This window comes from Schistocerca nitens, chromosome 8 (assembly GCF_023898315.1).
Source record: "Schistocerca nitens isolate TAMUIC-IGC-003100 chromosome 8, iqSchNite1.1, whole genome shotgun sequence".
In the NCBI taxonomy this organism is placed as follows: domain Eukaryota; kingdom Metazoa; phylum Arthropoda; class Insecta; order Orthoptera; family Acrididae; genus Schistocerca; species Schistocerca nitens.
In genome coordinates, this window is record NC_064621.1 from 573,336,686 (window position 1) to 573,363,671 (window position 26,986).

Here is a 26,986-nt window from a genome sequence, read left to right on the forward strand (position 1 = left end):
TGTTCTCTGTAAATGACTTGTGATGGTTTGTAATTAGTCAATGAGTGCCAATGTTCTCTGTAAATGACTTGTGATGGTTTGTAATTAGACAATGAGTGCCAATGTTCTCTGTAAATGATTTCTGATGGTTTGTAATTAGGCAATGAATGCCAATGTTCTCTGTAAATGATTTCTGATGGTTTGTAATTAGGCAATGAATGCCAATGTTCTCTGTAAATGACTTGTGATGGTTTGTAATTAGGCAATGAATGCCAATGTTCTCTGTAAATGACTTTTGATGATTTGTAATTAGTCAATGAGTGCCAATGTTCTCTGTAAATGATTTCTGATGGTTTGTAATTAGGCAGTGAGTGCCAATGTTCTCTGCAAATGACTTCTGATGATTTGTAATTAGGCAATGAGTGCCAATGTTCTCTGTAAAGTTACTCATGAACATTATTCTGTAATACTACGTACATGGTACAGAAATGTTCAATGACTGGGCAATGAGTGCCACCCATTACTAGTGTAATTCTCAATGAAGACTAATATGTGACTTAATGTCCTTCACCTTCTAACCTAATTACCTGGAATTACTGCAATATCCGTTTGTCCTGTATATCCTCATGATCATGGAGAACTATATTTGGTTTTTGCACTAATTCTACATTGTTGTAACAGACAAAAACGTGGTGTTGACACGACATGCTGTCCACCACCATGAGCGATGAAGATGCTATTATGGTCCCACTGTTTGGTGCACCTAATGTACTACCAAAAGGATAACATGGAATATTACTACGGCATTTCAGTGTCTTGGCTACGCTGATTAATACTTCTGGGAAAAGAACTTTAGATTGCCTCACTTGGTGTTGTGCTTCTGTAGAAAGATATGGACTTTCAGTGCAGCTGCGTGCAACCTAGAGTGCTACAACCATGACGCAATCCTTCCCTTTCTTATCCTAATTCTTGTGACATAGTAAAAAAAAATCATTTTTGTTATCATGATTTGTATTCATGGCCTATACATTTCGTGATTTGCTGATATGTTCTGAACTACAGTGCAGGTGCACTTTTGTCATTTCGTTAACATGTTTTCTACTTATTGCATATACATTTTTTGTGATTTTGCTGATATGTTCTGTACTACTGTGCGTTTGCACTTTTGCCATTTGTGAATATGTTTTGTACTCATTGTATATATTTTGTCATTACCTGATATGTTCTGTACTCAGTGCATGTGCACTATATTTACTTCATGTTCTACACCTATATATATCTGTATATATTCTGTAATTGTAAGGTTAATTAGTTAAGAAAAAATTTGTTGCTCATGGCAAGTCCAAATGACTCACCATCGCTGCCAAATTTTTGCCCCCCCCAGTGGAGGGTTATGAAACGCGTACGTTTCATATGTATTCATTACCAGCGATGGCGAGGCATGACAGAATCTCTGACCAGAGAGTTATTTATCGTTGCTAGTCTGCGCTTGACCGCGCGAGTGTTCAGTTGCGTGTTGTACTCTGTCTGTAGTAGAAGTCGGATACAGTTGTGTGTGGCGAGTCGGCATGCGTCCGCGGTGTGCTCTGCCCACGAGTCTGGTCAGGAATGTGGTGGAAGATGTGTATTATAGTAGAAGGTAATGAAGCAGCATTGCGCTCAGCTAGTAATGTATGGTAATTGTTATTAATTTGTTCAAGAAATTCCCCAATAATAATTTTTATAAAGTAAATCTTTTAAAGAAAAGTAATCATTTCAATTTAAAGAATTTTTCCACTCCTTTGAAGAAAAAGATTCATTTCAAGTTAAATAATATTTCCTATGCATTCCCTCCAAGAATCAAAATTAAATACAGGCAAGCATTGCACGGAGCTGTGCCGAAAAATAAGAGCAGATATAGATGCAGTGTTACTGAGGTAAGAATTTATCAGGTTTAATTGTTTCACAGGGCCGAAGGTCAGCGTAGCTGCCCTTATAAAATTTATTAAGTTTAATTATTTGTGTTGAGATGTTACATTCAGTTCACGGTTCATTATTTAATTAATATTGTTGTGTGGGTTTTTTGGTCAATTTGCATTTATCAAATTCCTGTGTGGAGGTCACACTTGGGCCATTATTATTCTTTAATTTTGCAAGGAGGTTACGCTTGGCACATTTTTATTATTCACTTTTGTGGGAAGACAACATCAGGCAGATTCTTTTATTATCACTGACTTTCTAATTTCTTGCGGGGACTTTCAAGTTACATGCGGGGAGGTAATTCAGACGCCAGATATTTCCTATGTGGGGCCTGCGTTTTAGAATATTACATACAGATGAAATCACTTGTACAGGAACGAAACCATTAGGCGCTGTGTTCAGCTGCTTTTCTGGGAGTAAATGTGTGACCGGCGGCCGCAGCGAACTCAAGTTTTCAGCAAGCGTAATGCGCTCATTATCGAAAAAAATTAATTTCCAAACAAATATTGTTTTTCTTTCTAAGACTGCCACAACCAAATATGTTACTTGCGATAAAAAAGTAACGACACTTTCCTTAAATGATCGCAACAGTTTTGCGCTCTAAAACCATAACAAAAAAAAAACTTTCGTTAAATCGTTACCGATAAAACTAACGTAGTGACGGTTAAAGTTACTTTATCGAAATAATAACGTTGTTACCAACCGTTACCTTTGAAAGTAACTGATACTAGTAACGGCGTACAAGTAACGCGTTATTCCAAACTCTGCTTATTTTGATATCTATCTTCCGGGTTTTATTTTATTGGTCCATCACTGGTAGATAGCGCTGTTACTGATGTGTCAGTGTGAGGTAGAAGAGAACTGGAGCACGCCCCCTATATAGTACATTAGCAGTGAACCAGTAAACATCCGATCGTCAAAGAGTAGAACTCCCACTTACAACAAAACCCCTGATTATGAATGAATTACTGTGTTAAATATTTGACATTAAGCATGTAAACGAGGAAAAGTTTAGAAATTACTGAAATTATGCTTAAAGTTTGTTGGAAGTCGCCAAATACCTTCAATCTCAAATACTGGATGTATTAAGTCTAGGTATTTGCGCGGCGTCAGTTGCACTGCCTCAAGACAAACAGCTTCTAACTATAAAACGTGTCATGTTGTGTTACATTTGCAATACGCTATTATAAGCCTTAGTGGGTATATTATCGCAGTACTTAAAGTTTTCAAATTCTGTCGATAATCACGCGAAATATTGAACATCAAGTTTTTGTTGCCCCTGGCAAATGTTAGACAGGCAAACTACAAAGTGAATCTATATCCCCCCCCCCCCCCCAAATCCCCAAACTTCTCCATTTTAGTTAAATTCGCGGAAACCGAAATGAACTTTTCTCTCGGCAGCGGCTTGTGTACTCTAACGAAACGTCCCGACACGTTATTAAGTTTACACTGTTACGAGGGTGCTACTGCGTTATTTTAACTTCGGCGTAGGGTGTCAGGCGTACCTGGATTGCGGAGTCAGTCAGAGCATTCGCCGCCACAAAAGGCCAATGTACGATTCCAGTTCTCGGTCCCTCAGACTGGTTTAATCTTTCAGAAAGCTACTGAGTTGTTCCTGCCAAGACGCAAAATTTCAACTCTGTAAAAAATTGAATGCGAAGTATTCAGTACATTAGACTACAGAAAATGCCTACTGGTTATATGTTATTGGCTGTGCGATTGATTTTCAGTAAGAAAGTCCGTCTGGAATCGAAAGTGCAACCGAACGCTGGAAAAAATTCGTTGGTCTTTGGTGTTTTTTAATCATTATTTACGAAGAGTTGACAAAGTAATAGCCAAAATTAAATGTCCTAAGCCTTTACAATGAGCTGGGACAGCAACGAAGTTTATTCAAATTCCCAATTTGAGTGGGGTGGTGAGATATTGTTCTTATTTAAAGTGTTCAGTCAGTCATTTGGCGGGCATCAGACGTACTACTTTCCGAACTTTTTTCTAATTATTTAGTAATATAAACACGAAAATGGAACGGACATGCTCAGTGAATATGCGTAGGAATCATCGGAGTAACGACAATTTTTCTTCTTCTGGAATGCTATTCGACGAAACAAGGTAATTAACATTGCTGATAGACCAGTAAACGGTTGTAGTGCATTTTACATTGTGGCTGTTAGAACGGCAAGGAAGACTAAGATGTGTGAATATTAAATGTATGCCGAAATCAGTATTTATTTGTCATAAAAAAAGTACATTCGTAGATTTCACTCGTAGGTCGTCAGCAGGTTACCTTCATGTATCTCGACTTGCTCACCTCAGGATGATTCTCGACGATTTCCCAGATCTTGGCTTCCAATTCGTCGCTGAGAGTCTCTTCGGTTGTCAGAATAAACGAAGTCTCTGTAAGGAAAATTTGTTGTTAGCAGAACTTTTATTTACTTCCATAGGCTTTGAAAGACATGAAACTTAAAAACTGTTTTGTGAGGAAACCTCACTTCATGACAGCAGTGGTCTAGTGCTATTTGTTCAGATTGATTGAACTGTTTGCTCAACACGACATTATTTGAGGAATATAAAAGAAAATATTACAGGATGATTTCTTTACGATTTTACAAACTTTCAGCGGTGATGGAGAAGACTAAATGTACCGGTCTGTGGTAACGGACCCTAGATTGGAAACGAACGAGTCGAAGTTTATAAGCGAAAATCGCTCAGATACCTCTGACAGAGTAATACGTGCTTCAGCGTACACAGTGTTTAACAAAAACATTCTTCCCAAGTTCCTGAAATATATCGCACTTGTTATTCGTCAACGGACGTAGTTCCAACACGATGTAGTCTCACCTCATTTTGGACTGAAGCACCTGGATCAGATATTCCCTGAAAAGTGAATAGGCAGAGGAGGTCCTCTTTCGTGGCGAATGTGTTCATCTGATCTCAGCCGACTTGATTCCTTGTTTTGGGGTCATGTGGAAAGTTTGTGTACGAAACATCTGTCGAGAATGAAGAGAATCTCTTGGTAAGAATTCTTGTGACACAGTTCAAACGACGCCGGGGATGTTAGAACTGGTACGATAGAACTTCGTGCGACGGTCCAATGTATGCATTGATGTTGGGGGACGCCATATTGAATAAAAGTTGCAAATGTAGCAGGTTGTGAAACTTGTGCAGGTAAATGAAATTCATTACCACTGTAGCGTAGACTTAGCATTTTCGGTCTCACTTAGGCATAACTTGAGTAGTTTTTCGCTTCCACTTGAAGGCTCGATCGTTTCCGTACTAGGAACCCTTACCTCAAACAGATACATTTACCCTTCTCCGACGTCCCTGAAAGTTTATAACATCATCACGAAATCATCCTCTACACATTAACATATTGACTGTATTCATATCCAAATGCTGAACCATGTTAGTGGTGTTAGAAAGCTGCAGTAAGTACGATATTAATATACACCAATTTGCGCCCGCCATGACACCCCGTTTTTGGTACGAGTTTCAGTAGAAGACTCCAGTTGTCTCACATGTCTAAGGAACGGTGTACATTGTACGGTTTCGCTTTTTACTTCCTTTAGTACGATACATGGTTCCTTAGATATATTAAAGAAAATTGTAGAGTGAAGAAAATGTAATGACTGCCCTTATCAAGCAAACAATAGCACTTGCGCAATTTCAGAGTGATTTGTATGCCTCTTTTTCTAATTATTCTGAGGAGCAGAATTGAATCTCTGCTCCACAGGAACACTGGAGTGAGTTATGGGAAGGAAGGTACTGGAGGTATCGTTCCGAGAAAATTAAACTGTATGAGGCAAATGCTTGGTGAAGTAATGAAGTTTGGTGACAAACATGAGATCACTGATTTTGTAAATTACCGTCGTAATGCAGCAATTTGGAAAATTACTGCTACTGCTGATAAGGATATTTTAGAAACATAATGCATGAAGTGTAAAGCCAAGGTCACAGTTTTAGATGCTGTAAGCAGTGGTGCAACGTAATTACTTTTGTTAGCAGAAAGAAGGACCTTCTTCCCAGGATTAGCAACAAGAATTACATTCACATTCTGTAGTACGGGAAACAAAATTAGTGATGAAGTTTATATAAGCAGGGGACATCAGAGACCAGAGAGGTAAACAGGGAAAAAAAATCAGGCATATAAAGTGAAAGTATTAGACTTGACTAGTACTCATTTACTTATAATATAGTGACCATTTCGTCCAGTTTGGTCGATGCTGATGTTATTGCAGTTGTTACATGTGATTTTATGTGGACCCGGGTCAGCATATTCTGAGGATTTAGTATTGGCCGAATGTAGTTTTATTTTGAGGTGGCTGTTAGTAGGAAAGTCTAGCTGTATATTTGTGATTTTGAACAGTGCATTTATTTTGTTGGATATTTGACCTAGTTATATACAATGTACACAACGACAGATCACCTAGGTCAAATAGTACTTTCATGTACTACAAAATCCTCAGAATATCCAGGTACATATTAAATCATGTGAAACAACCGCAATAACTTCTACATCGCCAAAACGGGACGAAATGTAGTCAAAACATATTCAACGCTTAACTAATATTACAGTTAGATAGTTTTACTAACAACTAAGCACTGTCAGTTACGAGACAGTTTAGTATCATGTAATATGGACGTCTAGTTCACCTAGACGTAACTACCAATATGTAATCAACCAAAAATACAAAGCGTATGAAGTCCGGAAATGATCCTACCAAGATTGTATTCTGAGGTTACTTGAAAATGACAATGAAAAACAAACAGATTTGTAGTGAAATAAAGACTGTTAACTACATTGCAGCTATTCTGCACTCTCTTTATAATAATGTCGTTATCTGACGGAAACTTTGCTGCAGGCCCAAATCAACAAAAAACTTCCTTCTTGTTTCTTTTTACTCTTAGACCATATACTAAGCTCAACAGACTGTTCATTCAGTTTAAAAGGCGCAGTAATTCTTCGTGACTTTCACAAACGATAGGAATGTCATCAGCGTGTATTATCACTCATGTACGTTAAACCTGTAATCCCACATCCGATCTTTTCTTTACCCTCTTTGCTTGTTCTATATAGAAGTTATACAGTATATCAGAAAGACTGTATGTACCCTGTTTTACGTCTTGACTAATGCGCGAACTTTCTCGTTCTTCCATAATTATTCTTGCCTCTTCACATTGTCTATTAATCGTAAATTCTGTGAATGGTAAGAATATTACATCCCTGAACATTTTCGAACATCTTTCAAGGTGTTATGAAAGTAATTACTTATAGGTATAGCATTGTGAATTTGTCAGTTTAATATGTCATGGTTGCAAAGTATTGGCAGGAATAATTTACAGAGAAGAATGGAGAAGCTGGTAGAAGCCGACCTCTGAGAATACTATTTTAAGTTCCAGAGAAATGTAGTGACATTATACGAATGATCCGAAGATAGATTAAAGAAGGGAAAAATTACGTTTATAGCATTTGTAGACTTAGCGAAAACTATTGACCATGTTGACTCGAATACACCGCTTGAAATTCTGAAAGTAGCAGCAAAGGAAATCTAAGTAAAATTTGAGGAAATTAAAGTTTAGGGAGAGCAAATAAAAACTTACAGGTTTGCCGATGACATTGTAGTTCTGTTAGAGACGCAAAGGACTAGGAAATGCGTTGCTGACGGAATACCAGTACGATTCTGCATGGAGTATGTGAAAGAACTTGTCCCTTGGCTAGCGGCAAAGTACCGTAGCTCTCTGGGAGAGAAATGTGTTCCAGATGACTGGAAAAAAGCACAGGACATTCCTATTTTCAAAAAGGGTTGTCGAGCAGACGCAAAAAACTATAGGCCCACATCGGTGACGTTGGTCAGTCGTAGAATTAGGAAAATGTATTGTGCTCGCATGTTATGAAATTTCTGAAGATCCAAAACCTTCTCTGTAGGGATCAACATGGGTTCCGAAAACAAGGATCGTGTGAAACCCATGGGACTCAAAAAGTCAGAAGGCAGCACATACGGGCTCCCAGGTAGATGCCGCATACTTCCGGAAGGCATTCGATACAATTGCACACTGCCGCCTAGCGAACAAAATACAAATGCACAGAATAATAGAGCAACTGTGTGACTGGACGAAGATTTTAGAGCAAATAAAACACACCATGTCATTCTAAATTTAAAGAAGACTTCAGAGGTACAAGCGACTTCGGCCTTACCCCGGGAGAGTTTTATAGGTCCATTACTTTTGCGCAGTGTATATAAATGACATAGTAGCCAACATACAAAGTTCCACGAGGGTTTTCTCGGAGTATGCTGTTGTATACAGAGAAGTCGCCGCACTAGAAAGTTGTAGCGAAGTGCAATCAGATCTGCAGAGGATCGTCGTTTGGTGCAGGGAGTGGCAATTCATCCGCAACACAAACAAATGTGACCTATTACGTTCGTTTGCGTACCCATCTTCCGCAGTAACTGTTAAAATCTTTTACTATAGGTCATCCATCTTGAGCGGACTGCAATTTAATAAAAAAGAATTACACCAGACACTTTTTGCTTTTACTTATAAAGCATCTTCCGTGGTTATTCTGCAAATTTGATACATGCATTTGTACACTTTTAGATGGTTTTTAGTAAAAACTGCGTGTTGTTTATAGAGTTGGTGTGCAAGTGCATATTCTGCTCCTTCCCTCCTTGTCAGCAGCGGTTGGCGTCGAAAGACTTCCTTTCCGTTGGCGCTTGGCGGTTTTTGCCTTTCTGCAGTAGTATTTCTTGCGCTGCGTTATTTACACTTCACTTACTTAAACTGTTTCTCATTCCGCACTGCAACAGTGTTTATGTTTGTTCCTTTGCTTTCGTTCACTTTGAGTGTTGCCAACTTGGGAAACTACTTCTTTGTTTCTTTAGTGTGTGTGTGTGTTAGTGTGTGTGTGAGAGCTAGTGACATTTGCTAAATTATCTTGTATGTACATAGAGACGCGAGAGGAGTTGGGGCTGGTTGACTTTTTTTTTGGGGGGGGGGGGCGGGGGGAAGAGAGTGGGGATGGGCTTGGACAGTGGTTATAGGACAGAATCTGGGAGGAGATGGTGATGGACAAGACAGTGTAGTTCAACCTCCCGTCCGCGACCGTGTGTCGCTAGTGTCGCCATAGGAGCGAGAGAGAGAGAGAGAGAGAGAGAGAGAGAGAGAGCTGCAGAGCGAGTGTGACCGCACAGCACTGCTCTGCGCTGGGCTCTCCCGCGGTCAGATCAAACGTAAACAAAATATTCTATTTTAGAATTAATTTTATGTAAGGGATATAGAGTCTCATTCTTTCTGTTAGTAGTTACAAGGAAGTATTTTTTGTTGTACTTCGTGCTACAATTTTTGTATCCCTTTTCAGAGTTTAGAAATCGGATGCTTAGTTTGCTGTTTTGTACGTAATAATTTTAACTGACCAAGTTTGAAAACTTATTAAAATAGAATTAAGGGTATAAAGCTCTTTAATTCTTACAGTCAACATTGTTAAAGAAGACAATTAACATTTTAGACGTTTTTCTTTTTCGAGGAAACGATTTTGTCTAGGCTTGGTGCAATATTCCGTGAGACTGCTAACCTCAAAGAATTGGTCAAATTTTTGTCGCCAAGGAGTGAACGATTCTTAGTTTTAGCATGCTTTAAAAGAGAGAAAAAGCACTCACAAATATACGTTGAACCAAACTGTGAGAGAACTTTGGCCGCGTGCTTGTACAAAAGAGGATATTTCTCCTGTGGAAGACAGCCGTAAAAGTCATCCAAAGTTTTACACATAAGAAAGCGGTCCTTCAGGCGGATATGGCACTGTAGGTCAATCAGCTCCAGTTGAAGCACTCGTGAGACGTCGTCTGCCCGAAGGGAAGTCGGGTGAACAAATATATCTATCGGCTGGCGTTCGGGCGGTCCGCACGGCCAGCTAAGCGTCACGGCTCGGTCACTGCAGCAACATACGAATTCGCCCGGGGCGCTGGCCGCGGGCGATCGCGGGCGCTAGCGCCCCAGGGGCACAGTTTGGACGAGCCTGCTCTATGTGTACATTTAGTGTTGTGTTAAGTGGTCAGTCAGTCAAAGAGCGCGTGATTTGCCAAGTTGGTGCGATCATTTATAAGTTGTTTCTTTTCTGTTGTGGTTTTTGATTGCGGTAGTTTTCTCGTAAGGTGAGGAGGTGTTTTTTGTTGTTGTTTATCCTTATATATCCATGTCTGTGTATGTGGTTGTAATGTTATGTCGGTGTTCTGCAAAAGTTGAATTTGTCCTATACTTACATGCTCTTACATGTTTTTTGTACCTGGCTTCAAATGTCCTCTTGGTTTGACCTACGTATTTTCCATCACATGTACTGCATTTCAGTTGGTATATTTCTGTTTTCTGATATAGATCAGTTTTCCTATCATTTTTGGGAAGTATTTCTGAATTGATTGGTTCGTTGGTTTAGAGCGGGGGAGGGGGGGGGGGGGAGTGAGGGACCATACTCGTAGGTCATCGGTCCCTTTCTGAATTGAGTTGTTGGTTTGGTGGGCTATTTTTATGCCTCGTTTTTTGAGTGTGTATTTGTGGTTGTATGTCATTGTGTACCATCTTTTACTTTGTGTTTCTTTCACACTTTGTGTTGTTTCTATTCTTATGGGTATGGTTGTATGTCATTGTGTACCATCTTTTACTTTGTGTTTCTTTCACACTTTGTGTTGTTTCTATTCTTATGTTTTGTGTATTTGTTTCTGTGTGATTTTGTCCTTGTGTTGGTGACAGCCGGGTGTTTTTTCTTTTCTGTTTCTTGATTTTCTTGTTCAGCTTTGTTACTAAGTTCTCTTTGTATGCATTGTTTGTGGCTGTTTGTATTATGGTGTTCATTTCTTTTTTTGAAAATTGTCTATATCTGTAATTGTCGGACTATTAAAAAATATTTCATTAACTCACACATACACAGACACACACACACACACACACACACACAAAATTAGTTTTACAGGTTAGCAACGATCACAACATGAATAAAGGAAACGAACCAACATAAACACTGTGGCAGTGCGGAATGAGAAACAGTTAAGAAAGTGAAATGTAAATAACGCAGCACAACCAACACTGCAGAATAGCAAAAACTGCTAAGTGCAAATGTGAAACGAAATCTTTCGACTCCAACCGCTGCTAACAAGGAGAGAAACACAGTGTCACTTGCACACCAACTTTATAAACAAAACGCTGTTTTTAACCTGAAACAGCCAAGGATGTAGAAACGTATGTTTCCAATTTGCAGAATAAGCACGGAAGATCTTTATAAATAAAAGCGAAACGCGTCTGGCGTAATTCTTTCTTTAATTAAACTGCAGTCAGCTCAAGACGGGTAACCTATAGTAACAAACGTAACGTATTGCGTATACATAGACAGAAAGACCGATTACTTTTTGGTTACACGATTGTAGAACAATCACTGGAAGAAGTTACTTCCACAAAGTATCTAGGGCTAGGTGTACTGAGCTTTTTAAAGTGCAACCACCACATAAAACTAATCGCAGGAATTGGAGATGACAGACTGAGAGTTATTGGACGAATCCTGAGGAAATTTAGTCCATCAACTAAGGAGGTAGCTTCCTAAACCGTCGTTGAATACTACTCGTCAGTGTGGGATCCATACTAGATAGAATTGATAGAGGAAGTAGAGAAGATACAAAGAACAGCAGCGCGTTTTTTTACGCCTTCATTCAGTGAGCTCGAAAGCGTCACGGAGATAGACAACCAACTCCATTGGCAGTCGCTGTATAACGGTTTCGCTTACAGTTCAAGTTCCGAGAGAGTGCTTTCCTAGAAGAATCAAAAAATATATTTCTTCCTCCTTTAAACTCGTATATCTCACAAAAATACCAGACAGGTAAAATCAGAGAGATTCGAGTCCACGTGGAGGTGTAACGGCCGTCGTTCTTCCCAAGAACCATTAGCGACTGTAACAGGAAATGGGCGGATGTGACCGTAGTACACGAAGTACCCTCCACCGCACACGGCATGCTGGCTTTCGGAATAGAGATGTAGGTGTAGAACGGTGTGTATAGTGTCTTGAAAAGAGGTTATAAGATAACACCGACAAAAATAAAAAGACGGTAACGAAACGTAGTCGAATTGGCCCAGGCAACGCTGAGAGAATTACATTAAGAAACTAGATACTAAAGGTAGCAGACACTGATGATTTATTAACATGTAGTACAAAGTGATGTGTTGGGAAGTCTTTTCCGAAGGTAAATGTCTGGAGTGTAACCTTCTAGAGAAGTGAAAGATGGTCGACAAACAACTATGACAAGATGAAAATATAAGCTTTTGGTATGTGGTGCTAAAGAGGAAAGTCGAAGATTGGATGGATAGATCGCGTGACTAATGAGGAGTTACCGAACCGTATTGGGGTGAAAAGTAAATTATGGTACAAGTTGACACATTCTGAGCAATCAAAGTATCATCGAGGGAAGTGTAAGAGGATACAAATTGTAGCATGAACATAGTAATGAGGTGCAAACGGATGGAGGCTGAAGTAGTAATTCTGAGATGAAGAGGCCTGTACAGGGAAGAATAACATGTAGAGCTGCGTCAAACCTGTCTTCGGACTGAAGATCACTACAACAGCAACATGACAGCGTCCTTATTTTCCTTAAGTCTTACTTAGATCAAGAGACATGAAGTCTGAATTGCCTCTGAACATACGTATTAGTTAACGCTTGTATTAGTCAGCCTGCATGTAGGTACCCTCGGATACGTAGCCTGTGATTTCAGGAATCACACTGAATCAGGATGTCCAGTAACTTCTGACAGTGTTGACCTGAGGCTCGATAGACGCACCACACACTACATTGCGTCTATTGTCTCTTTCATCTTCACGATTTTCACCTTTTCACCAGTGAGTCGGTTTAGACATCTGTAGTCTGTCCAATGTCCGTGTTATGAAGTCGAGGACATTTAACTGAAATGAAACAACTGTTACTAGTATGTCTGCAGGGCAGTATCAAGTCCTGCCTTCACCGAGGAGTCATGGTCAGAAGCCGCAGTAGTCATGTGGCAATTAAACTGACAATACCGAAAGGAGCCTCCAGCCATTCTTCACATCTTGGGATGCACTTCCCCCCACCCTCACTCGCCATTTTCATGGCGCTCGTGGTCCAACTTCTGCTGGCAACTGAAACTTACCGACTCCCGCAACGCAGAAGTGTTCTATGAAGATCTCGGCGTCGGTGTACACGATGTTATGCGGGCCGCTCAGTGGAAGGTCCCCTGCAGCACAAATCAGTTAGAGAGTACAGGCTGACACAAATTACCTCTCATTGTACAAAGAAAAAACCATGCATTAATTGTAAAACAGAGGTAATTTCAGCTAGAATGTGTGTGATGTATGAAATTCTGGACAAGCAAACACGAAGCTGCATGCCCAGTATTTATTCTTTGATCTGTGTTTGATTGCTACCCGATTATCATGAAACTTACAATGGTGTTAATCACATCCAGGTACGCAATGTGTACTCTGCTTAGTAATTCTCAACATTAATTTGATAATAAGGGACTTGAAAAAAACATCGTGTAAATAGATGGCAACTAGTTAGCAACACAAGGTGAAATCAAAAGTACATGTCACCTTTTCCGCGGTTTACATTGATACACTAAAAGCGATCAGCTAATAAACACGAGTGTCTGCCGTTCTTTCTGATGAAAGTAACGTTAGGTGCTATTAGGCAGTGTATATTTTAAGTTTGCATGCTTTCGTGTGCTTTGTCATTGATGGTAAAATATTCTCAATCGTTACTTATCCTTGTCTTCACCTTTAAATTTCTTCAGTGCATAACTTTTCGATCTCTCTGCTGCGATCTTCTTTAGGGTTACAATTGTTCCCATAGACGGCTCAACTCTTATAATAAATAGGTATTTTTCCTGCGCTTTTACAGTCCACGAACTGCTGTTACTGGGCACAAGATTTCGCACTGCCATGAGGCTGTCGTTATTTGGTAAAATGCTGAGAGACGATATTGAAAGAGAAGGTGAATCCAAAATATTATTGTTGTGTTGCACTAAAGGAATTTTTAAGAAGGAAATGACGCTGCTAAAGGACTCAGACGACTTTACCATCATTGTACATATTGCCTATGTAGATGTGATTAAATGCTGGACATCTGTCGAGGAATAACTATTCTGTACAGAGATGGAAGATCTTTGCTTATCAAAAATGGCATTCGTCATGAATATGAAGCGTACAAAGAACCTTAGACCCGATATGTTCGCATAAATTGTTTCTTTCGCTGCACAAAGAAGTCTCACTTACATATGCCGTCCACTTTGCTGTCCATGCGGTTGCCGTTGAATTTGCCGAGAGCATGCCAAGGAAGACTGGAAAATAATTTTTTTACAAAAATTAATGCACTTGGTCATCTTACAATTATAGCTACATATTATACAGGTCTCGATATTCCACTTTAACAGATCTTTAAAAGATGAGATGTACCGGGTTTCCTCGGCGTTAATGATTCATGGTGTGCTTTCTGGTGTTCCATTTTATGCACAATACGAGTATTTCAGCGGTCAACGCCGGCCGGAGTGGCCGTGCGGTTCTAGGCGCTACAGTCTGGAACCGAGCGACCGCTACGGTCGCAGGTTCGAATCCTGCCTCGGGCATGGATGTGTGTGCTGTCCTTAGGTTAGTTAGGTTTAATTAGTTCTAAGATCTAGGCGTCTGATGACCTTAGAAGTTAAGTCGCATAGTGCTCAGAGCCATATGAACCATTTTTCGACGGTCAACCCATTCAGTTTCTTCAGGTTCTGCGAGTTTAGCTGTTTTGCGTGCTCGCTGCCTGGTCACCGAACAGAAGACGAATGAGTCGGTCGTCGGAATACTGAACATGAAATAGAATCAACACCCGAAAGGGCACTACGATAGATCTCGTAAAGAAAATGAACTTTGACAGCTAAGATAAAAAGAGAAACAATCAGTTAACACAGCGGGTGTCTCTTAATTTTTGAGGGATGGAAGCGCCCTTCGGATGGGCGAATCGGATAGACCATTTGATGAATGGATACCTGTTAATCTCAATATCAAGGTTCGGGTACCGATCTACCACTTCGGATTTTTATTTTTCAAGTGGTATACGACGCTACTATTCATTGTGTGTTCTCTTCGTCTGTATATCAGAGAAATTGCAGCCATCTACTCAAAATGAAGAAATTTGGAAAAAGTAGAGTAAATAAAATTCTTGAGACTCAAGAAGACAATAGAATCTCTGTGAGAGGGCGTTCTATGTATTTGTGGGAGGAGAATTGGAAGCCCTCTGCCAGTGGTTCTCAGGGAGAAAATCTAAATGATTGAATCGCTATCTTGTTCAGGGTTTGACAGGAAACGGTGTGTACCATGAATATTTATACAGAAAAATACACAGCAACCGATTTGTGATTGTGAATCCTTCACGGAAGAAGGGAGACAGCAGCAATGGAGCACCCCCGTCTATAAGACACTGTGCAATGATGCAAAATTTAGTTCACTGGTTGCAATAGCTGGTACTTCCCCAGAGAGAGGCAAAATAGAACGTGCCAATTGATTAATGCTTGGGGTGGTCCCGGCGGAGGTTCGAGTCCTCCCTCGGGCATGGGTGTGTGTGTTTGTCCTTAGTATAATTTAGGTTAAGTAGTGTGTAAGCTTAGGGACTGATGACCTTAGCAGTTAAGTCCCATAAGATTTCACACACATTTGAACATTTTTTGAACTAATGCATGCCCAAGACAGAATGATATTACATACCATAGAGAAATGTAACTAAACGGCTCGGTGCCAGAATAAGGATGAATAAATACAATGAAGGGGACAAGGTCGAACAAACCTGTAATTTGAATTAAAATCTGAAACCGAGTTTGAAAGGAAGACTACATTTCGAGTACCTGACCTACCACATAGACGGGGAAACAGCACGCCGTCTATTTGACGTAGGATCCAACAAAGCTGCTGTGACTAGTATGAAATAGAAATGTTCAAATGTGTGTGAAATCCTATGGGACTTAACTGCTAAGGTCATCAGTCCCTAAGCTTACACACTACTTAACCTAAATTATCCTAAGGACAAACACACACGCACCCATGCCCGAGGGAGGACTCGAACCTCCGCCGGGACCAGCCGCACAGTCCATGACTGCAGCGCATTAGACCGCTCGGATAATCCCGCGCGGCTATGAAATAGAAAGTGAAAGAAGAGTACCCTAATCTCTGATATCAGATTACTTAAAAATTGTCTCCTCTTTTACATAATTCAGTAACAGTAAAGGAAACTCATTTTTTAAAATTTTATTCATTTTGTATCCGCTTTTCCATTGCCTCGTTCTGTTAAAATTTTTATGATTAAATTTTTTTAGTATTATTAGGTCTTGTTTCTTTTGCAGTACCAGGTGGTGGGAAGTTTTAGTCGTCAAATGTTAACAAGAAACATCTTCGTGAAGAAATAATATACATCCAATCAGTTGAAAAATGGAAGGTTTATTTAAACCTCGTGAACATGGATTTAACGTTTACAAAAAGTCTTCTTCGAAAGGAAAGTAATGGCAGCCTAAACAGTTTGACAGCCAATACCACAGTAACAATAATAATTCGTTTCGAATACAAAAATTATTCAGACTTACTGAGTTACATGTTGTAGTGGAGGTACGCTGAAATATGGTCAGAAGGGGTCAGTAAAATATAAAATTTAATTCCGTAATATTAAAAGCATGCACAACATGCTGGTCGTCATTGACTAGTAACTGACCAACAGTCACAGGAAGTACACTTCCGCGACGCAGAAGACTACGTAGTTCACAGAGAAAGAAGGGGTGCCTCACACAAAGATCACCCTAGGGTGCCCATGAGAGCTACAACACCAAGAAGAATCGCTACTCTGCTTTTTTTAAGATCAATTGGAAAAGGTGTCTTTATTTTTGGGAAAAGGTATCTTTATTCCTGATAATACAAGTCAAATCTCCAACAAAATTTACATTTTCATATGCACTGACTATTACTCCATACATACACAACTTCATCCTCGTCAACCTTACAGCGACAACGTGTCCTAACAACGAAAGACATCGTAGACTAAAAGTAAGACGTACCAATATCCCTTTTGAAAACTTCATCAATATTCAGTAATGACGTCACGACTATTAAAACTTTGAAGACCACCAAAATTCTCCATAACTCCATTAGCGTCGCATGCGTAATGCTTGGGCTAAGGGAAGCTGCTTGCGACAGAGGGCATGAGTGGTATATGCGAAGGGTTGCTAAACTTGCTTGAAACGTTAAAATTCAAATTATGACATTACAAACCATATCATATGTAGCTACGTACATGTGCAAAATTAAGAAAATGGTAACACTTCATAAGTTAAGAACGAGTTGTTATGGTAAAGTGAAATTAAGTAAACTGTGAGGTAATATAAATAAAAAACAATTCAATACACCGGGAGTGGAGGGGGAGGCAGGGGTTGGAGACAGGAATAGAGAAAAATGGGGAGGGGGGAGTGGAAGGAACCAGGAGGAGATCAGGTGGACGAATAGGGGGCGTGGAGTGAACGGAAAGATGACAAAAACATAAACAACTATTATCAGGGTATAAATTATAAACGTCAACACCTCACTAAATTTATGTGATTACACATCATATAAACACCGCGGCCGCCCACCGGATCACAAGAAGAGCTAGTCTGGCGCTTGCAAGAGAAAGGATCCGGCACACCCGTCGGCGGCTAGACACGACATCTAAGGAATTACTCGCGCACTACTTAGAGATGGCTTGTTTGCTCTCGCCCGATTCTTGGGAGTGGGTCGACACTGAGTCTTGGGCTCATGCGGACCTGTCTCGACACAGCGCCACTTTTAAACAAGTCTCCAAGTTCCAACGTCTGGCAGCCAGAGAACAACAGGCGCAAGAAGTGCAACGACGAACCGTAATCAACTTTACCGGGAAGGAGATTGACGACGCAGCAAAATCAGTTCTGGAAAAGGGACTAAATTTCGCACCAACACCGATTACTATACCCATCGCAGACTTCATCAGTCTATAGAACAAGTAATTTCAACCCTTCCCAGCGAAAAAGCAGAAGAGACACGTCGGGAAACGTGCCGTGCGATTACCAAAGCCACTCTACCGAGGCCGAACATCATGAAAGCAGAAAGAGCTGCCATTCGAGAACTACGGAACGATCGTAAAATAGTTATTTTACCCGCGGATAAAGGAAATGCAGCTGTACTGCTTCCATTATCAGAGTACAATCACAAAATGTACGACCTACTCGAGGATCCAGCATACAGAAAACTGAAGGGAGACCCGACCAACAGGGTGAAAAGGAAGACTATTGAGCTTCTACACAAGTGCCTGCCGAAGGAAATCGTCAAGAAGCCCCGACCTCGAACTGCTGCACCCCCAAGGCTCTAAGGGTTACCAAAGGTGCACAAAAAGGATGTTCCTTTGCGCCCTATCGTCAGCAACATAGGCGCTCCAACGTACCAGATAGACAAATATTTAACGGTGGAATTAAGCCCTCACGTCGGGAAATGTCAGCATCACATCAGGAATTCTGCGCATTTCATTCAACGGCTGCAGGAGCTGCGTCTCCGTAACCAGAACCTCATGGTGAGCTTTGATGTGGTCTCGCTTTTCACCAGAGTGCTGCTTGATGACTCTCTTAAGTTGATTAGGGAGAAATTCAACCCGACAATGACCAAGCTTTTCGAATTTGTCCTCACATCAACATTCTTTCTCTTCGATGGAAACTATTACGAACAAACGAACGGTGTTGCCTTGGGGTGTCCCCTGTCATCAGTGGTAGAAAACTTGTTTATGGAGGACTTCGAAGAGAAAGCACTGGAAACTGCAGCACTATGTGCTTTTACAGATATGTTGATGACACATTTGTGATATGACCACATGGAAGAGAAAAACTTCAAGAGTTTCTCCAACGTCTGAATTCTCTGCATCCTAACATCAAATTCACCATGGAGGTGGAAGAGAGTGGTGAACTCCCGTTTTCTGGACGTCCTAGTCAAGCGCAAAGAGGATGGCACCTTGGGAGACAGGAAAGAATCCCACACTGATCTGTATCTGCACGCTACCAGCTGCCATCATCCTTCACAGCGTGAGGGTGTACTGCGAAGACTGGTACACAGGGACCGCGCAGTATCGGATAGGAAAGCCTACAAGGGGAACTTAACCACCTTAAGGACGTTTTCAAGAAGAACGGATATAACGAGAGTCAAATTCGACGTGCTTTCAGGCAGAATGCACAGGCCCAGCAGAGAGCGAACAAAGAGGACGAGAAGGCAATGGCGTACGTCCGTTATGCCGGCAAAGTATCCAACAAAATCAGTAGAATTCTGGCTCGGCTTAACATCAAATGTGTCTTCCACCACCTCCGAAAACGCGTGCCCTGCTAGGTACAGTAAAAGATGACCTGGGGCTCCGCAAACCGGGTGTTTACCGTGTTCCGTGTAAATGCGGTAAGGCATACATCGGGAAAACTGTACGGACAGTCGAAGAAAGATGCCAGGAACACAGAAGGCACACTGAACTGAAGCAACCTACAAAATCTGCGGTTGCGGAACATTACATGGATACTGCAAATACTATGGAGTACGCGAAAACGGAAGTTTTACGGCAGGCCTCAACTTTTTGGGACTGTGTTCTGAAGGAGGTGATTGAAATACGTGTAGCTGATGGGCTGATCAACAGAGACGCCGGGTTCAACCTCAGCAAAGCCTTGGACCCAGAACTCAGCCAACTAAAAGCACAGCGCCGACCCAAAGCGACTTCCACGCCCGAGGAAGGCCACAGGACATCTGATGGTCCACAGTTCGCATCCAGCAGCCAGCAGCCCGCCCCTCCCCATCACCACTCTACGCAGCGACGCGTGCGGCATGACGCGGGGGAAGGGGTGGGCAGCGATCAGAGTATAAAGGGGAGAAGATTCAGCGGAGACGCTCAGTCTGCAGGTATCACCTGAAGATGACGGCAAGGAACGCTGTAGAAATATCGTGGTTTGAAAACGACTGCACCCGGCTGGAGACCCAACAAACCTCACGAAATACTTTAACATCATAAAATATCGTCGTCTTGGTGCATACGTCAACCTATTCACCATACGCTTCTCAGTTTACAGAAACGAGAAGAACACTAAAATAAAGAACCATGCAGGAGACAGCGATACGTAGCGGGGTAAACAGTGTGTTGAACAGGCAGTGATTGACATTAATGTTTTCCAGGTGTACAGCTGTCTGTCTAAGTATGTTACGTTAAAGGGTAACTGCTCTGAATAGAGCGATGCCAGAAGCAGAAAATGACACGACTGCTGTGGAACACCAGAAAGCGGATACTTACAGAGGCAGGCTGCTGAATGTGCCATTGATGTTCATCTCGTCGCTGCTATCTCCCGGAGACTGTACCACAGTGAGGCATCCGAGCAGCGACGCGCCGGGGATGTTGTACTGGTACTGCGCGTACCACGTCTTCTCTGCCTGTAAACGAGCGAAAACTCGCCAGTTGTACCTAAAGTAATGACGTTCTTAGGAAAGCGAATACAATTTAAAGTAACATGTATCAATATACGACGATCAATTTATTAGACGCATTCGTATGTGAAGTAATTTACGGTATGTGGTTCTTCAGCTTGTAGTTGTTGCATGTCGTATATTTTGCACCTAAATAACAGTTCTTGAGTCATCATTATTCTGACTGGTTTAATGCAGCACGCCACGAATCCAACTTCCGCGTCAAACTTTTCACCTCGGGTAGCAGCTGCAGCCTACATACTCAATTACTCGCTGGGTCTATTCCAATTTCTATCTTCCTCTACAGTTTTACCCTCTACAGTTGCCTTTAATATCATGGAAGTTTGATGTCATAACAGATGTACTGTCATCCTGTCCCTTCTTTCATATTTTTCTTTCCCCGCCGATTCTGCGCAGAGCCTCCTCATTCCTTACCTTATCAGTCCACCTAATTTTCAACATTCTTCTCTAGCACCACATCTCAAAGGCTTAGATTCTCTTCTGTTCCGGATTTCCCACCGCCCATGTCTCTCGGTCACACAGTGCTGTGCCCCAAACGTACGGTCTCAGAAACTTCTTCCTCAGTTTAAGACCTATGTTTGATACTTGTAGACTTCTATTGGACCGGAATACTCTTTCCGCCAGTGCTAGTTTCCTTTTTACGTCCGCCTTGCTCCGGCCGTCATGGGTTATTTTGTTGCCTAGGTAGAAGAATCCCTCAACTTTGTCTGCTTCGCCGCGCGGGATTAGCCGAGCGGTCGCCGGAACGGTAACTCAGCGTGTTCGGTCAGAGGGTTAGTTGCCCTCTGTAATAAAAAAAAAAAACTGAGATAATGGATCAACTACGAACTGAAACGGGTATCTTGCGACGTCCGCACCGAGCAGATACAAAGCCGGCGGAGGTTCGAGTCCTCCCTCAGGCATGGGTGTGTGTGTTTGGTTTGTCCTTAGGATAATTTAGGTTAAGTAGTGTGTAAGCTTAGGGACTGATGACTTTAGCAGTCCCGTAAGATTTAACACACATTTGACATTTTTTTTGTCTACTTCGTGATCCCCAAATTTTGATATTAAGTTTCCCGACTTATTTTCAATCCATATTCTGTTCTCACTAGACTGTTCATTCCATTCAACACATCCTGTAATTCTTGTTCACTTAAACTGAGTATAGCGATGTCATCAGCGAATCTTATCACTGATATCCTTTCACCCTTAAATTCAATCCCACTCTTGCTTCCCTCATTGCTTCTTCGATGTACGGATTGAACGGTAGTGGGGAAAGACTACATCCCTTCCCGTGCCGTACAACCTTTTCAATCCGAGCACTTCGTTCTTGGTCTTCCAGTCTTATTGTTCCTTGTTCATAGTGTTAGGACAGCAACCAGCCACAAATTTACTTTCAGTTTCTTTATTCAAAGGCTACCGTCACCGGTTTCGAATTGTTGTGATAATCCTCAGACGGTTTACACGCTTTCTTTATGACATGTGGTGTGTTTTTTACAGATTAATTGTCCTAAAATATAAATAATACATAATTATAAACACGCCACACACAGATGGTTGCGCTACAGATTTTCGTTGCATGTGACTTACGTGAAACGTCGGTTTGGAGTGTTTGTTTTTGTTTGTTTTCATAAAAATGGTTAATATGTTCTTGTTTCTTGTAAGTCATAATATTTGTGTTTATCATTTTAGGAGCTGTACTAAGTTTTGTTAATACAACATCTAATATTTATCTGAATTTGCAATATTATGAAGTAAATCCGTTATCTAGAAATAATCGAAACATTGTATGACTATACACTCAGTTAAGAAATAAAATGAGAATGTTAATCCCCTAGCAAAAAAAAAAGAAAGAAAAAAATACAACATAACTATAAAATTACACATAAATAAAATGGGTCACTTTTTTCTCGAGTAGTGACAATACGTTGGCTTATTTATTCATTTAAGAAGGAAAAGTCTTTACACTAACTTCTAATTTTACTAGCAAACTAGGTACAATTTTAATTACAGTAATTAAGTATCATAGACCTTCTGACAGCTGGGCCCGAAGCATCTGCTTCGGGCTGAAATGCATATTGTTCGATGTCATTCACCTCCACAGCATCAGGGTAAAACACATCTTTAACTTCTATTCCAAAGCTGTGTAGAACTGCAGCAGCCACAATAACATTCCCACACCTGTTTGATTTAAATAGCATTGTTTTAGTGAGAATTTGGAAACGTTGCTTTGAAACACCGAGCGCTCGCTCTATATCACATCTGGTAGCATTATGGGCTCTATTGCAACGCCGTTCGGCTCCTGTTTGGGCTCGGAACGCAGGCGTCATAAGATGTTTGGAGAGAGCATAACAATATCTCCAACAAGCAACCCATCATATTGTCCATTAACAAATGCGGCAGCAATTCTGCTATTGTCCCCAACATTTGTGGAACCCGGGCAAAGGCCTACCACGTTCAAAATCTTCATATTGGCACCACAGATGATTTGTGTATTGATAGAAAATAAATTCTTGCAATTTCTGCATAGTTCTGCTTGCGCTTCACATAGACAAAGTATGGATATAAGTACACAATCTATGGTCCCTATGACATCTGAGAATCCACCAGTTCGATAGAATTCCCTTTGTTCTTTGATACTCCTTTATTTTCTTGGCTCTGTGGCATGGACACATGCAGTGGCTTTAAGGCAATTAAACTGTTTATCGCAATATTAAAAGCTCTTCCAGCAGTAGTACGATGGATATTAATGAGATCCCCTGCTACTATTAGATAAGTGCCGTGCGAAAGATTCGCAGTTCACAAAGAAGTTGCAGCGTAGGAGACAAAGCATGGTTACGGTCAGAATTATGCTGTAGTAACGGCTCCAGAATACCAAGCAGCATCTCAAAAGATTCCTTACGAAACGCAAACCACTCTTTGAAATCACTGCCGCTATACATCGCAAACTGGTCTCTTCTCTTCATTACAGCTCTCGTTCTTGTGATGGTGCATCTCTTCCTCCATCTCCATATATTCTTCGTAGTCCAGGCAATACAGAGAATTCGACATTTAAAACACAGAACTTTAAGATCGCACCTAACTCTCTTACTTTACTCCTACTACTGCCCCCGCAGTAGCGTACTCTTAAATGGTGCTCTCCACCAGTATTGGTGTGAATAAATTTACTTCCGGAGCAAATGTAAAATTTACTCCTGGAGTAATTTAGTTCAGTGCTATCGACTGGAAGTCGCCGATTTCCTTCTCTCTTAGTAACTTACTACTTTAGTTTCACTTACTTCTGGTTGGTGCTCCCCACCCTTAAACTTTAGCTTACGTTTCATAAGGAGTTAGATGGTGCAGTGGTTAGCACACTGGACTCACATTTTTTTTTTTTAGGTTTTCCGTGATTTCCCTAAATCGCTTCAGGCAAATGACGGGACGGTTCCTCTGAAAGGGCTCGGCCGGCTTCCTTCCCCATCCTTCGCTAATTCAATGGGACTGATGACCTGGCTATTTGGCCCCCTCCCCAAAATCAACCAACCTACTCTTCATCATTATTAAATTGCTATTGGGGTCTATGTGCTGCTTGGTAAGCCTTACAATCCAGTATCTGATTTCGGAATCTCCGCCGGACCATCATGTAATCTTACTAAAATGTTTCCGTATCTCCCAGCCTTTTCCAAGTGTGCGTCTTCCTCTTGTGATTCTTAAACAGAGTATTCGCTATTACTAACGTATTTATTGCGTAACACAATTAGTCTTTCTCCTCTATCGTCCCTCCTGCCAAGCCCATATTCTTCTTTTTTCTTCTCCCTTCCATACAACTGCATTGAATTCCGCCATGACTACTGGATTTTCATTTCTCTTTGCGTAATGAAATGCCCGTTCACTACTCTCATATCCTTTCTCTGTCGGTTCATCCTCTGCTTACGACGTTGGTACGTACACCTGAACTGTTGCTGTCGCTGTTCGTTTGCCGTTGATTCTGATGAGTACAACACGACCACTGAACTGTTCACAGTAACCCACTTTACCATTTTCTGCTGCTGTTGGTATTGTCCTATGTTCATACATCCAGAAATCCTTGTCTTCTTTCCATTTCGCTTCAGTGCCCCCCCCCCCCCCCCCCTCGCCACCCGTATCTAGATAAAGCCTCTGCAGTTCCGTTTTCAGTTTTTATAACTTCCCTACTTCTCTACCACTTTCATACTTCTGACATTCCACGCCACGGTTCGTAGAACGTTATCCTGTCGTTGGTTACTCAGTCTTTTCCTCATGGTCACCTTCCCTACCGCAGCCCCTCCAGGAGTTCCGAATATGGGACTAGTCGGGCATCTTTTGCCTATGGAGAGATCATCATGACACATTTTTTCCAATGAACGGTCATGTGACCTGTGTATACACATTATGTGCATTTAATGTAGTGGTTTCCATTGCAATCTGTATCTTCATGCCGCTGATCATTGCTGATTCTTCTGCCTTTGGGGACAGTTTCCCACCCCAATAGCAAGAGAGTGCTGTGAACCTCTGTCGGCTCCTCCGTCCTCTTTGGCGATGCCGTTGGCAGAAAAAGGGTGACTTCGTATTCCGGAAGACATCGGCTGCTGTTGCTGGTGATTTTTATCCGAAATTTATGAAGAGTGGCGAGGTTCAAACCAGGCACTGAGGCAGTTCTAACCACTAGTCAGAGACGCTAGCCCTACCGTAGACCACATGTGGAACGACCAGCTAAACAGTATATGACACGGCTCTTTCAGTCTACAACGCCAGTTCTAGCATAACGATGTTGACTAATTCCGAAATCCATGACATGTATCTCACAATACTACACCCACGACTTACAATGTTTCATTATTTTCTATAAGCCCCTAAGTTCGAGGTATATTTTTGCATTCCATACACAGTGGTGCTTAGATTAGTCTTATGGATCAAAGCATCATCATGTGAGATAATATTAAATTACAAGTAACAAATACCACAACCTTTTTCCAATAAACAATTTTGTTCAATGATGTGCATCCAGCACATAATAACCAGGCTTCTGGAATTTCCTTTAGCTCTATTTGCGTTCCTGTTTGAGGCTGAATCTGTTGGTTTCCTTTGGCAGTTCGTTTGTCACGTTTATGATTCAAACCACTGCCTATAGGTCGGAGGACAGGATAAAAACAGTTCACTTTACTGAGAGTAGCCATCTTCCTCCGTTACACTTTCTCCAGAGCTTACCGTGGTGATGTTGAGGCTCTCAGTGGAGGCATCAGGCAGGTTGCAGAAGAGGTCGTTGAGGAACGAACCCTCAGCCAACAGAGGCAGCAGCAGCAGCACACCGAGGAACATCTGCAGCCAAGTTCAGAATTTTTGTTACACAAACGCAGTCGTGCAGCAAGTGCACAGCGACTTTAATATCACATCATTCTTTGCTTACACAACCACTAGAATCATCAGTTTTAAGGGAAACTTTAAGCTCCATACGAAGCTTTATTGTAGTTATACTCTCGGGCCGTTGCTATGCCTTCACTAGTAACTGCTGAAACGACTCTTACTTTCTTTCGATTTCAAGTTCTGTTGCTGAAACATCTACAGTGGTATGGAGTTACAGTGGATTCCTTCGACATCTACTCGGCAAAATGTACGTACTTAAAGACTGGAAAGCAGCACTGGTCTCACCAGAGTCGTGTGAAGTTAGCACCCCTTTTTCGAGAAATATACATTTTTTTCACAGTTCTTGTTAGATTTGCCATAGTTCTAGAGTTCTTTCCACAAAATTTCAATAGTTCTGCAAAATGTAACGAAGAAAACAACAATACTCGAAAAAATTTTCGTATCGAAAATATTCTCTGACAATTTCCGCAAAATGTAAATAAGTACAAGAGTTCTGAGCATAGTTCTGAACAGAACTCCAAGAGTTCTATCGAAAGCCCAAGTAACATTTTTTTGTGCAGCTAATAGCTTACGAGATAATTGCAATTTAAGGAGAAAATCTTTTCACTTACTGTGAAGTTGGCACCCTTTTTTTCAGAAATGTATATTTCTTTGACAGTTCTTGACAGGTATGCCATAGTTCTTGAGTTCTTTGTACAAAATTTCAATAGTTCTGCAGAATTTAGCAACGAAAACAATATTCGAAAAAATTTTCGTATCGAAAACATTCTTCGTCAATTTTCGCATATTGTAAATAAGTACAACAGTTCTGAGCACAGTTCTGAACAGAACTCCAAGAGGTCTATCGAAAACCCAAGTAACATTTTTTTGTGCAGCTAATAGCTTACGAGAGAATTGCAATTTAAGGAGAAAATCTTTTCACTTACTGTGAAGTTGGCACCCTTTTTTTCACAAATGCATACTTTTTTCAGATTTCTTGGTAGATATGCCATAGTTCTAGAGTTCTTTGTACAAAATTTCAATAGTTCTGCAGAATTTAGCGACGAAAACAATATTCGAAAAAATTTTCGTATCGAAAACATTCTTCGTCAATTTTCGCAAATTGTAAATAAGTACAACAGTTCTGAGCACAGTTCTGAACAGAACTCCAAGAGTTCTATCGAAAGCCCAAGTAACATTTTT

At 41.0% G+C, this 26,986-nt stretch overlaps 1 protein-coding gene across 1 annotated transcript in view; it reads right to left on the minus strand.

Annotated features, from left to right (window-relative positions):
• Positions 1-4,144: 4,144 nt before the first annotated feature.
• The window catches only part of LOC126198538 (uncharacterized), a 39,495-nt gene continuing 16,653 nt past the window's right edge, over positions 4,145-26,986 (minus strand). The window contains exons 2-6 of the mRNA XM_049934940.1: positions 25,649-25,759; positions 20,274-20,410; positions 14,213-14,277; positions 13,090-13,173; positions 4,145-4,332 (exon numbers count right to left, since the gene is read on the minus strand). Coding sequence (XP_049790897.1) covers positions 4,211-4,332; positions 13,090-13,173; positions 14,213-14,277; positions 20,274-20,410; positions 25,649-25,759 — 519 coding nt within the window. The 3' untranslated portion in view covers positions 4,145-4,210. The remainder of the gene's footprint in view (positions 4,333-13,089; positions 13,174-14,212; positions 14,278-20,273; positions 20,411-25,648; positions 25,760-26,986) is intronic.